The sequence below is a fragment of the Magallana gigas genome, chromosome 1 (genome assembly GCF_963853765.1).
Source record: "Magallana gigas chromosome 1, xbMagGiga1.1, whole genome shotgun sequence".
Classification (NCBI taxonomy): Eukaryota; Metazoa; Mollusca; class Bivalvia; order Ostreida; family Ostreidae; genus Magallana; species Magallana gigas.
Window position 1 is genome coordinate 5276213 of NC_088853.1, and position 12381 is coordinate 5288593.

General features: G+C 34.1%; 1 protein-coding gene across 4 annotated transcripts in view; it reads left to right on the forward strand.

Annotated features, from left to right (window-relative positions):
* The first annotated feature begins 56 nt into the window (after positions 1 to 56).
* The window catches only part of LOC105319445 (dynein axonemal heavy chain 6), a 67201-nt gene continuing 54876 nt past the window's right edge, over positions 57 to 12381 (forward strand). For 3 of the 4 annotated variants that reach the window (XM_034465424.2, XM_066081400.1, XM_066081409.1), the window contains exons 1-10: positions 57 to 183; positions 571 to 857; positions 1194 to 1391; positions 4192 to 4303; positions 5799 to 5934; positions 6447 to 6594; positions 6967 to 7089; positions 7361 to 7495; positions 7669 to 7807; positions 8036 to 8171. In XM_034465424.2, the coding sequence (XP_034321315.2) occupies positions 579 to 857; positions 1194 to 1391; positions 4192 to 4303; positions 5799 to 5934; positions 6447 to 6594; positions 6967 to 7089; positions 7361 to 7495; positions 7669 to 7807; positions 8036 to 8171 (1406 nt within the window). In that variant the 5' untranslated portion in view covers positions 57 to 183; positions 571 to 578. Of the gene's footprint in view, positions 184 to 394; positions 413 to 570; positions 858 to 1193; positions 1392 to 4191; positions 4304 to 5798; positions 5935 to 6446; positions 6595 to 6966; positions 7090 to 7360; positions 7496 to 7668; positions 7808 to 8035; positions 8172 to 12381 lie in introns of those variants that run through there. The other variant, XM_066081403.1, reaches the window with a different exon arrangement.

Genomic DNA, 12381 nt, shown 5'->3' on the forward strand with positions numbered 1-12381 from the left:
ATATATAAGTTTTTTTAAAACACGTCTTTGATAGCACGAAAACGAACGGAGCGTGTTGCCAAGCAATATGTAAGCAACATGGCCGCCAAAAAGTGTATCAACTTTTGATTAGGTGGTAAAAATGCATTGAAATCAAGCTGTTTCGGACAGCTTTTAAACAAAAGTGGAATAATTATAGAAGAGGTATGAAAATGGCAAATCAATCAATAGGTTTATACTGATAAATCATTAAAGTACTGTTCATTGCATTGAATATTGAATTTCTGCCAAATATAAAACTGATTAGATCGCATTAAATGCTCTTACACAAATGTTTAGCATGAGTAATGGGTAACTCCATTTTGTATACTTGTCAACTGTTTGTTTTATTCGACCAAAAAGTGTCATTTAGATTTCCAGAGTGAATTTTGAGGTTTGTGTATATCACATATATGATAAAATAATGACTATTGAGTACTTTTAAACCTTTTTTTTTTCCAAAATAGTTCATGTTATTTCTTAATTTTCTCTTTCTACTTGAACTTTACAGAACTTTAACAGAAATAACTGTTTTAATGTTTTTTTTTTAAGAATAAATCATGGCCTATAACAGGCAAGCGAACGGAGTTCATAGGAGTATGAATGATGCTCCAACCATGAATGGATCTGGACTCAATGGAAACACAGAGAATGGACAACTATCAGCCAGTCAGCCCCTAGGGTTGAGGGGCATTGACCCAGAGTCCCTTAAATCCCGCCTTATATCATTTGCTCCCCAGCAAGCTACCGCCAACCCCAAATCACTGAGGTTCAACAGAGTTACACAGTCTCAACTTAAGAAGAGCTATGCTCCTATTGGACCAAAGCTGGAACCTGTGGTATAAATTTCTTCATAATCAGCTCTTGACTTTATAGACAAAATTTTTCCATTCAAAGCAAAATAATGCTGCAGCAAAAATCTATATTGTTGGTAAAGAGTGTTGTGTCAACAGTTTTTGAATTCTGAAGATTTATATGGCTAAAAACAATAAGAAACCCTGTGGATTTTGAATGAAAAAAAACCATGATCTTTACTAGCTAGTGTCAAATATGATTGCTAACATTAAATATTGCAGACTACATTAAAATAATTCAAAATGGTTTAAAAAAGTCCTATACATACAATTGAAATCATGCTGCAATCCATTAATCAAAGAAACAATGTCTGATTTCAGCCAAGTCTACAGAAGTACCAGGAGCGGAATCACCCGAGTTACATACAGAACCAGAACCGGGTGAAGCTGGAGAGTCAGGGAGTCCTGAGGAAGGATGAACCAGTCTCCAAGAAGATGAGGAGAGCCGGTTCTGTAGAACCGATGGAGAAACCGGAGTCTCCACTGCCAGAGTTACCCGGAAATTTACAACAGAAACAGGTTCCCTTCTTCTTCTTTTTAACAATACTATATATGCATAATGTGTATGGTTATTAAACTTATTTTCACAATGACATCTTATGTTTACTTACTTATCTACCTCTTTCTGATCTTAAGAAATAGAATGTGCAGAAATAATATTAGGCATCCTTCGCTATTAAAAACAAAACTTTCTTTGTCACAAAGAATGACTGACACAAAAGAATAAAGTTTACATATTTACCTCATTCTTTCACAAATTTTTTGACATTCGAAAAAAAAATGAAATGCAGTACTGTGAAAATTGTTGCGTTGTAGGTATTTTTGATAAGAGGTTTTGGTTTATAACATTTTGTGTTTGTTTTCAGATGTTGCTAGAAATGTTTTATTTCAGTATTTAAATTCTACATAATATTTTATAAAAAAGACATTAATTTTGCAAAGTGGAATAATATATATAACTAGACACGATCTCGTTGCGAGCAACGAGGAGGTCTTCCGTGCGATTTTTTGAAGGTTTTATGACCTTGACTTTGATATTTGACCCTTTATCTCCTTATCGGGGCAACAATAAAAAAAATTGATAGTTGAATTTTGTTAGGAACATCATTCTCAGCATTTTATTCTATATTGATTTTCAAAATGATGCTTTTTAAAATATTTGTTCTGTTTGAGGTATGTTATCAACGTTTTGTACTTCTGGCCCCTTAAAACCCATTAAAAACCCCTTAATACGGAGCACATGATAAAATAATTATAATATATTGTTAAATAAATGTGAGATGAATATATTGCTTAATAAACATATAACAAAATATTTTTCAGTAAAGTGCTATGGAAGAAAGACTTTAGAGCCCTTTTGGTCCCTAAATTAAAGGGCCAGCCCCTTTTTCTAGGCATCATACGAAAGTTCTTTTGATATTAAACATATTTTGTTCAACAAGTGTTTAGAAATTCTTTGCCGTTTTTGAGCTATCTGGGATAGGACGTTTTAGGGGCCGACCCCTAATCTCCTTATTGGGGCCAGATAACGAAACTTTTATGATTGAATATTGTTTAAAACATCATTCTAAGCATCTTTTATTCTATATTGCTTTTCAAAATATTTGTCCTTTTTGAGATATATTCGATCGAAGTTTTGGACTTCTGGCCCCTTGAAACCCCTAATTACGTAACGCATGATACAAATTTTATAATGTATAGTTTTATTAGTGAAAGATGAACATTTTTGCTTCTTTAACATATTACAAAACATTTCTTAGTAAAGGGCTATGGAAGAAAGACTTAAGAGCCCTTTTGGCCCCTAAATTGAAGGGCTAGCCCCTTTTTCTTGGTATCATACGAAAGTTCTTTTGATATTAAACATATTTTGTTCAACAAGTGTTTAGAAATTCTTTGCCGTTTTTGATCTATCTGGGATAGGACGTTTTAGGGGCCGACCCCTAATCTCCTTATTGGGGCCAGATAACGAAACTTTTATGATTAAATATTGTTTAAAACATCATTCTAAGCATCTTTTATTCTATATTGCTTTTCAAAATATTTGTCCTTTTTGAGATATATTCGATCGAAGTTTTGGACTTCTGGCCCCTTGAAACCCCTAATTACGTAACGCATAATAAACATTTATAATGTATAGTTTTATTTGTGAAAGATAAACATTTTTGCTTCTTAAACATATTACAAAATATTTCTCAGTAAAGGGCTATGAAAGAAAGACTTTAGAGCCCTTTTGGCCCCTAAATTGAAGTGCTAGCCCCTTTTTCTTGGCATCATACGAAAGGTCTTTTGATAATAAACATATTTTGTTCAACAAGTGTTTAGAAATTCTTTGCCGTTTTAGAGCTATCTGGGATAGGACATTTTAGGGGCCGACCCCTAATCTCCTTATTGGGGGCAGATAACGAAACTTTTATGATTGAATATTGTTTAAAACATCATTCTTAGCATCTTTTATTCTATATTGCTTTTCAAAATATTTGTCCTTTTTGAGATATATTCGATCGAAGTTTTAGACTTCTGGCCCCTTAAAACCCCTTATTACGTAACGCAGAATAAAAATTTTATAATGTATAGTTTTTTTAGTGAAAGATAAACATTTTTGCTTCTTTAACATATTACAAAATATTTCTCAGTAAAGGGCTATGGAAGAAAGACTTTAGAGCCCTTTTGGCCCCTAAATTGAGGGACCAGCCCCTTTTTCTTGTTATCAAACGAAAGCTCTTGTAAATATAAATTTTATTTGCTCTATATGTTATAGTAAAATATTTTCAGGAAAGGAGATAAAGAACGAAAACCATTAAAAATTACGTCGTTTTTTCAAACTCGATTTTCGGGTCCAGGCGAGCTTCGACGCCTTTGAAGCCAGACAACCATAAATGCCTTTAAACACATCTACAATCTTTTGTCTACAATCCCTGAAAATTTAAATTCAATATCTTTTTTCGTTTAGGAGGAGATAGCAGGACAAAATGACCCTCTAAAAATCACTAAAACGTCAATATCTCCCGAACGGAAATGACGTCATTAAAATAAAAAATTATATATAAGGTTTTTATCAATATCTACAAGATCTGAAATTTTCACGAAAATCGGTCAAGCCGTTTTCAAGAAATCGCTTGTACAAAAAAGCGTAAGAAAAAAAAAAAATAATAAAAGGGAAAAAGAAACAAAGCAATAACAATAAGGTCTTCCGTTGGAAACGGAAGACCTTAATAATACAACCATTTTAACCCTGTTTTATCAATCTCTGTATGATTATAACTGTTACCCCAAAAAATCTATATTTTGCTTATATAAATGGAATGGTTTTAATTCCCAGGATTCCATGGTCCTACGAATTCCAACACCGCCCAAAGAGTCAAAGCCAGTCTCACCTAGGGGCAAAATCCACACAACTGGCCCCAAGATGCCAGCCTCAACCAAACCCAAAAGTGAGTACTGGTATTTTCAGATATTGGGATATTGTATCATCTCCCAGTCTCCATTATAAGATTGCATGCTTGATGTCAGGAATTTTATGGAAATTTCTTTAAGTTTAAAAGTTTACGACCCAGCTTTGTACTGATATTATGTAATTTCCTTAATCAAAGTTTGTCTTAAAAGAATACACTCCTTAATCAAGCATATCAAAATTAAAGTCAGGAAAGGTAACCTTGTGTGGTCTGCCAATGAAGGGCAGACATTTTTTTAGAATCCTTGTATTGAAAACTTTGAAGGATTTTCAGTTTTAGCTTAAATAAATTTCATTCCTTTAACTGCACCATTCATTGTGTGTTTGTTACTCTTTTGGGGGTTAACCTCTGCAAAACATCTTTAATCAAGATCTTTTGATTTGGAAACAATTGTCTAAACAAGGCTTGTAAAGTTTTGGTCCTACAGGAAAAAAATAATAGAATTCCTACACTGAAGCTTAGCTTTTATGTATGTTGAAATTATTGGTCTGTATCTCTTAATAAGTAAAATTTTGAACCTGTCCCTTAACTTGTAGACTCGTTAACTATGTATGAGAAATTCAAATTACCAATGTTCCGTGAGTATTTTTGTCAAAATGTTGATGTTTATTTGGATGAAGAAGAGCAAACCTTGTATTACAGTTCAAAAACTGCATGTGAAAATGCTGACAAGATTTGATGTGAATACAATTTGTTTTATTACTAAGGGTTGGGGGGTGAGGATGGGTTGTTAAATGCATCCAAACTTCATCTAGACTCTTTATGACTTTAAAATGTAGTAATATGTCTTTTATTTTTTTCAAATGAGTTTTAACAAAGACTAATGAGTTTTGTTCCATCATTTTGAATAAAAATGAAGAAGCATTTTCACATACAATATCATTTTATTTTTGGAGTTTACAAGTTTTTATTCAGAACACATATTTGTTAAAACATTTCTTGAAAGAAATATATTGAGTTCTGCATTCAAAACCGAAGATGGATTACATAATCTTTACTTTCAGCCTATGCTATAATTTACTTCTCTTTCAGCAAGCTGCAATGTTTATTTTGTTGCCTTGTGATACAGCATTTTACAGCCATGTTGTTGGGAAATTATTATGTTCATTTGATTTTTATCTTAATTTGACTGTTATACATTTTCTTTGCTACTGTCATGCACAACATCATATTGTGCATATCACTTTTTACTATTGCTACATATTCACAATTATATGAACTCATCTTATTGACACCTCAACGATAGACAAGACTCATCTTGTATACATATAATAGTTTGATATCTAATGATGCAAAGTACTTGCATGCCTAATAGATTGGGAAAACTCTCAAATGTATTGAAAATTCAACTTCATTAGAAGATTAATCACATACTAGTGAACTTATTTCTGTAATTATTTACAATATCAAAATAAAATTCTAGCAATGAAGATCTGACTATATTGTATATTTTTGTTGGTATGTTTTCTTACAGTTGCTGAGACTTTTGATGGGCTAAATGATGCAGATGAAATCATTCGACTGATTAAAGAGGACAAGAGAGTCGGATTCCTGTACCTCAGTCCGAATGTCCCCAAATCCTCCGTCAAATACCACTACTACAATCTCAAGTACGTCAAATGTTGATTTGAAAAATCATTGATCCTAGTATGTCTGGGAACATCAGAGGATCATTGTTGGTTGAGTTGACTGTCTTGTGCAAAAAATCACCTCTCAGTACTTTTAGGACTCTGATTAATTATCTCCATAAAGAAAGGATCATTGTTAGCTAAGTGTATACATTGTGCTAATTGTCTCCTCTCAGTTCTTCTAGGACTTTCATTAGTGCCATTAATTACTGTTATTCTACTTTCATTTCATGTTATTTAAAATTCAGCAACAGACAGCCAGTATGTTATGATGGTCACCAATTTTGATCAGAAAGGGGTTATAAACAAGAATCAATATATTGAATTATACACATGTTAATTCCAGCTGCACATTTTAAGGAATTTGATTATACTGTGTCAATTTTATCTCCAAAAAGAAAAGATCATTGTTGGCTAAATGCATTTCAAAGTGCTTATTGTGACCTCTCAGTACTTTCAAGACTTTGATTTTATTGTGTTTGTGTCTAATGAAGGGTGGTGAACCATGAAAACATCAGTAAGAGCGACTACTGCACCATCAGTCAGGAGGGCGTGACCCGGATGAGGAATGACGATGAGACAGAGTTCGTGACCCTGGACCGCTGGGAACAGGAGTACAACTACTTCAAGAAGATCATCAAGGTGGGTACAGGGATGGATCACAGAAATTATCAGAATGGGTGTAGGTTTGTAAGGGTGGATCAAAGAATTTGGGTCGAGGGGTGGATCAAGAAAATCATCATGGTGGGTAAAGGGGTAGATCTATGGGTCTAGGGATGTATTAAGGAAATTATCAAGGTTGGTAGAGGTCGGAATGTATGGACTAAAAAAAGTTTTAAAGGTTGATTATATGGGTGCTTTGTGTTGGATCAAAGATTTGTATTTAGAGAGGAGTGGTTTGTGTATTCTGATCGATGAGGGTATAAAACAATAATTGTAACAATTTCTTATCAATCAATGACACACTTGTGCCTCTATGATATTGCAGTGACAGTTACTTTTCTATTTTGACAGATCAAGACGTTTGCTCTGTTCAGGAAGTGGAAGGCGTTCAATGTGTGGAGGAAGAACGTCCGCACCAAGAAGATCACGGAGTGTACCAAGGCCCTGAACGAGAACCTCTTCATCGTCAACCCGGTCAGTCTAAACAAAATTCAGTGGTGGTGTATTTAGAACATTAGGGTCAAGACAACATATATGTAACATGCATCTTTCTGAGTTCTCCAAGATCTGCTTTGCTGAATGCAACTTGTTTTGATATTTAAGTTTTAATGATTTGCCCTTTTAATTGTAACTTGCATGATAAATTTTTCAGTCTGAGACCTACCCTGCTAAATAAAATTCTGTGTTCATTGTTTCAGTCTTTGAGATCAGCCTTGCTGAATGACTTTGTTCTTATCTTTTTCAGTCTTTGAGACCTGCCCTGCTGAATGTGCGTGAGATGTGTCACCGTATCAGTGACATGGGTCTGTGTAAGGTGGAGAAGGGCAACACCTATGCCCTTTTACAGTTCAGGGAGGCCCAATTCACACAGCTCACAGAGGTAAGGTCAAAGGTCAAGGGTGAAGGTCAAGGTCAGATTTGGTTCATGTTTTATTATGAAAGAAAAAGATCAATATAATATTTATTTATTGAAAGATAGATGATAAACTGTCAAAGAAAAATACTGACTATATTAAAATACAATAAACATAACACAATTTGATGTCTCTGTAGGTTGCGGGCCGTCTGTCAGAGTTCCGTGACCTGGTTAAGGAGGTGGTCCGCTCGGCCTGTAGGACCGCCCTGCTGGAGGCTGGATTCACCCCGGACGATTACTACATGGCCGACGACGGCGCCAACAGTCCTGGTCTGGGTCAGTACAATATCTTATGTCTCTTGCTTCCTCTGACACTTAGTGGTGAATACTGTTAAAAATCTTTGATTACAATTAACAAAAAAAAAGACAGCTGCAGCAGTATTATTTGCAAATTCTCCACAACATTTCATTCAGTTAATTCTGGAAACTTAGAATGGCTTTACAGTAGTTCTAAACTTTATTTTGATAAACCAGTCATTGACCCTTGACCTTTGACCCCTGTAGGTGACATGGCCCCGGGGACATCATCCAGCTACATGATGCCCAGTAACTACGACATGGACATCTACGGCGAGGCCCCGGACAGGATGACATACACAGAGCAGGCCAACAAGAGGGCCCACTGTAAACGCCTCACCTGGTGAGTCAACTCAGGGGTCGCCATCTACAAAAATTAACAGGGATTGATCCCCAGTCAAGAACTCCATTTGATTAATAAGTATAAAATAAATATAATTATAACCTGATTACCATCTTGCATAACAGTGAAGATGAGAGAGCCATCTTTTTTTCCTGTTGCCTGTAACCACTTCAAAAGGGAGTTGATAAGGAGAGAAAAAAAGATGGGGTGTTTTAAAAATGTTATTCCACTTGGTGTAATAAAGGAGGAATGAAAATCTTAGGGAATTTTACATTAAAATGAATTTGTAATTACAAAACTGGAGGCTATAACTTTGGGAATTGATGGAAAAGTAAGAACATAACATTATGACCCCTTTGGTCCAAAAGGGACACAAAGTGAATCAACAGAGATTATGAGATCAAAATCATAATCCATTATTTTAAGTTGAAATTTCAGGAATTACTTGAATCATACTTATAAATATGTCTATCAAAATGTCAGATAACTACCTCATTATCAGAATTTATTTTGATCACAAATTTTTAAGAACATTTTTAACAAGAAGGGTCACATTATACTCAAACGAGTACAAGTTACCAAGAATTTATCAGTAGTTTTTAGTAAATTATTGCAATTTACAACATTTACATGTACAGAAATTATTTATCTGTCCTCTCCTTACTCAGTTAATATAAGTCTAGGTAGATCTGCAAATGATTGGAGTTTTGACTACTGGTAAATTATGCTTATATTGTTCATAACAAATGTATTGAGAAGGGATTTTTTAGTCAGTTGGTTTGGAGAAGACAAATTAACATTTTTCCATGTATAATTCATTCCTTATTTAGAATGGCAAATAATTATATGATATACAGTGGTGTCATAAATATCAATTTTCATGGATCTTACTGTTGATCTAGAAGCTAATTCAATGTGCACTATCTAAATAATATTCATCAGTGATAAGATCATTGATCATACATTTACCTACCATTGACACTGTCATTTTCACTAAATCCATTGAATTGCATGGTAAACAATCGAACAATTTCTACAGTAACTACCAAAAGTGAATGTTCTGGAATCAAATATCTGTATAAGATATCTATGGAGATAAGATTAATCATCCAAAAATAGTGCAATTTTTTGTTTGCTGTAAATTGCATCATTTTAGCATGTACAATACGTAGCTCCCAGGTCGTTCATCCAAATTTTTTAAGACCAGAGCTACGGACCTGCAGCTCAGCCATATTGCTCTCAATACCATTAACAATACAGTTGACTAAACAAAAGAAAAACAGTACAGTCTTCCACTGAAAATGGTAGACCTTTTTCAAATAGTATAGGAAACAGGGATATATTAGTACTAAAGTCATGAAGGGTTCAAGATGGAAAGAACGATGTACAACATAACAAATATAATTAATACCCATAGTATAATTATAAATGATGTAAAAAGTCTTTAAAAAATCAATGAAATACATCTCCCATTGGGAATTATACACCCTCATAATCAGATAAAAAACAGAAAAAAATACACCAAGGCCCGATGAGTTATTTGTTTCTGCTGTTGGAACATTCGGCTCTGAAGATGACGCAGCATTTGGATCATCCATTGTGTTGCCATGTTCCTCTGTTGTGATGGAAAATGCTGACAGGGAACCAAATTGTTGGTTAAGTTGATCTGTGTTAATTTTCTGAGGTGTGAAGTTTGGTAGAGAATCTGCAAGTTTAGGAGGCAATCTTTTGAATTCAGTGTTTCCAGAGTTGTAGGCAAAGACACTTGGGCTGATATCATTAGAGTTCAATAATTTCTTCAGATCAGCAATGTTCTGTTTGATTTCAGAAATGGTGCGTGTGACTTCATCTTCATGTGTATTCAGGATAGCCAGGTGTTTGCAGTCCATTTCATGATCAAGATCAGATTTCAGTTTCTGAATAATGGTTCCTATTTCTCTGTGAAAGTCTTCTCCATGTTTGTCTATAGCTCCGGTTAATATCTTGGAGTTTTTACTCAAATCAGCTTTTTGATCTAAGATACTGGAAGCAAAATCTTGATATTTTGGATAAATGGATTCCTCCAATTCTGTTATATCTCTCTGTATAGCTTCTTTCTTAGCTTCAAATGTTTTTAAAATATCCACTATATTGTGTCCTAAATGTTCACCAGAGGATATACAGTGAATACAGATAGGAATGTCACATTGTTCACAGAAAAGTTCACATTGTTTTGAGGAATGTTTAGGACATTTTGGGTAGCTAGGAGTAGTTCCACGCTTTTTGACTGGTACCACGTTGTGTTCTTTGGATAGATCGGAGCGGTGTTCTTCCACACATTCTTTACACAGATGTATGTGACAAATGTCACAGTGCATAGGGGGGCTCGGGGTCTCACAGAGATGACATCGTAACACATCCTGGCCACAGCACTGGGGGTCCATGGTTTTTTCAAATTTACTTTCAGTTATTTTTATGAGAACTCTACATGAAAGAATTAAAAGATAATTCTAAATAACTTTTTTTGTTTGCTTTGAACTCATAATGCAAATTAAACCTGTAAAATTTATCAAATCTGAAATAATATACTTGAATTTGCATATTAAGATCTGTTGTATTCTCATAATTTTAGAATAAAAAAAAACTATATCTTAACAAACCTCAATTTATGATCCAATGTGGCGATCCTATGTATATCTTCTCATCTCGGTTAATCTGGGTGTAATCACATGACTGCATGGTATTCAGTATCCTGCTGTGATAAGATCATGTGCCTGTGCTTTATCTTAAGTACGCTACTGATCAAGTGTAAGCTGTAGATATAGAATTAAACTGTAACAAAGTATCAGTTAAGGTGTATCTGGGGTAGGATTATTAATCAAATTGAAGCGTTGTAGTTTGCATGGATCTATACACATAAAATATTTTAGAGCAAGACTGTTTTACTGTTTTACCCTTGTGTGTCTGTCTGTCTGTCTGTCCGTCCGTCTTTCTGTCCGTCTGTCTGTCCGTCCGTAACAAAAATTTCTGTTGCATTTATCTCAGCAACAATTTATCGCAGATGCTTGAAATTTTAACACAGTGTTTGTTAAGGCATGCCATATCGTGGGATATATTTTTGTACCAATCAGAGGTCAACTTCCTGTTAAATGACGACTTTGCTTATTTTTTAACCAAAATTTTCGTCAAAGATTTCTCAGCAACTGTTTATCGCAGATGCTTGAAATTTTTACACAGTATTTGTATAGGCATGCCATATTGTAGGGTATATTTTTGTACCAATCAGACGTCAACTTCCTGTTAAATGACGACTTTGTTTATTTTTAGCCAAAATTTTCAAACAAATTTTCGTCAAAGATTTCTCAGCAGCTATTTATCGCAGATGCTTGAAATTTTAACACACTATTTGTTTAGGCATGCCATATTGTGGGATGTATTTTTGTACCTATCGGACGTCATCTTCCTGTTAAATGACGACTGTTTATTTTTAGCCAAAATTTTCAAACAAATTTTTGTCAAAGATTTCTCAGCAGCTATTTATCGCAGATGCTTGAAATTTTAATACACTATTTGTTTAGGCATGCCATATTGTGGGATATATTTTTGTATCAATCGGACGTCAACTTCCTGTTAAATTACGACTTTGCTTATTTTTTAACCAAAATATTCAAACAAATTTTCATCAAAGATTTGTCAGCAACTATTTATCGCAGATGCTTGAAATTTTTACACATTATTTGTATAGGCATGCCATATCGTGGGATATATTTCTGTACCAATCGGGTGTCAACTTCCTGTTAAATGATGACTGTTTATTTTTAGCCAAAATTTTCAAACAAATTTTCGTCAAAGATTTCTCAGCAGCTATTTATCGCAGATGCTTGAAATTTTAACACACTATTTGTTTAGGCATGCCATATTGTGGGATGTATTTTTGTATCAATCGGACGTCAACTTCCTGTTAAATAATGACTTTGTTTATTTTTTGCCAAAATTTTCAAACAAATTTTCCTCAAAGATTTCTCAGCAGCTATTTATCAGAGATGCTTGAAATTTTACACAGTGTTTGTTAAGGCATGCAATATTGTGGGATTTATTTTTGTACCAATCGGACGTCAACTTCCTGTTAAATAATGAAGTGTTTATTTTTTGCCAAATTTTTCAAACAAATTTTCGTCAAAGATTTCTCAGCAGCTATTTATCGGAGATGCTTGAAATTTTTACACAGTGT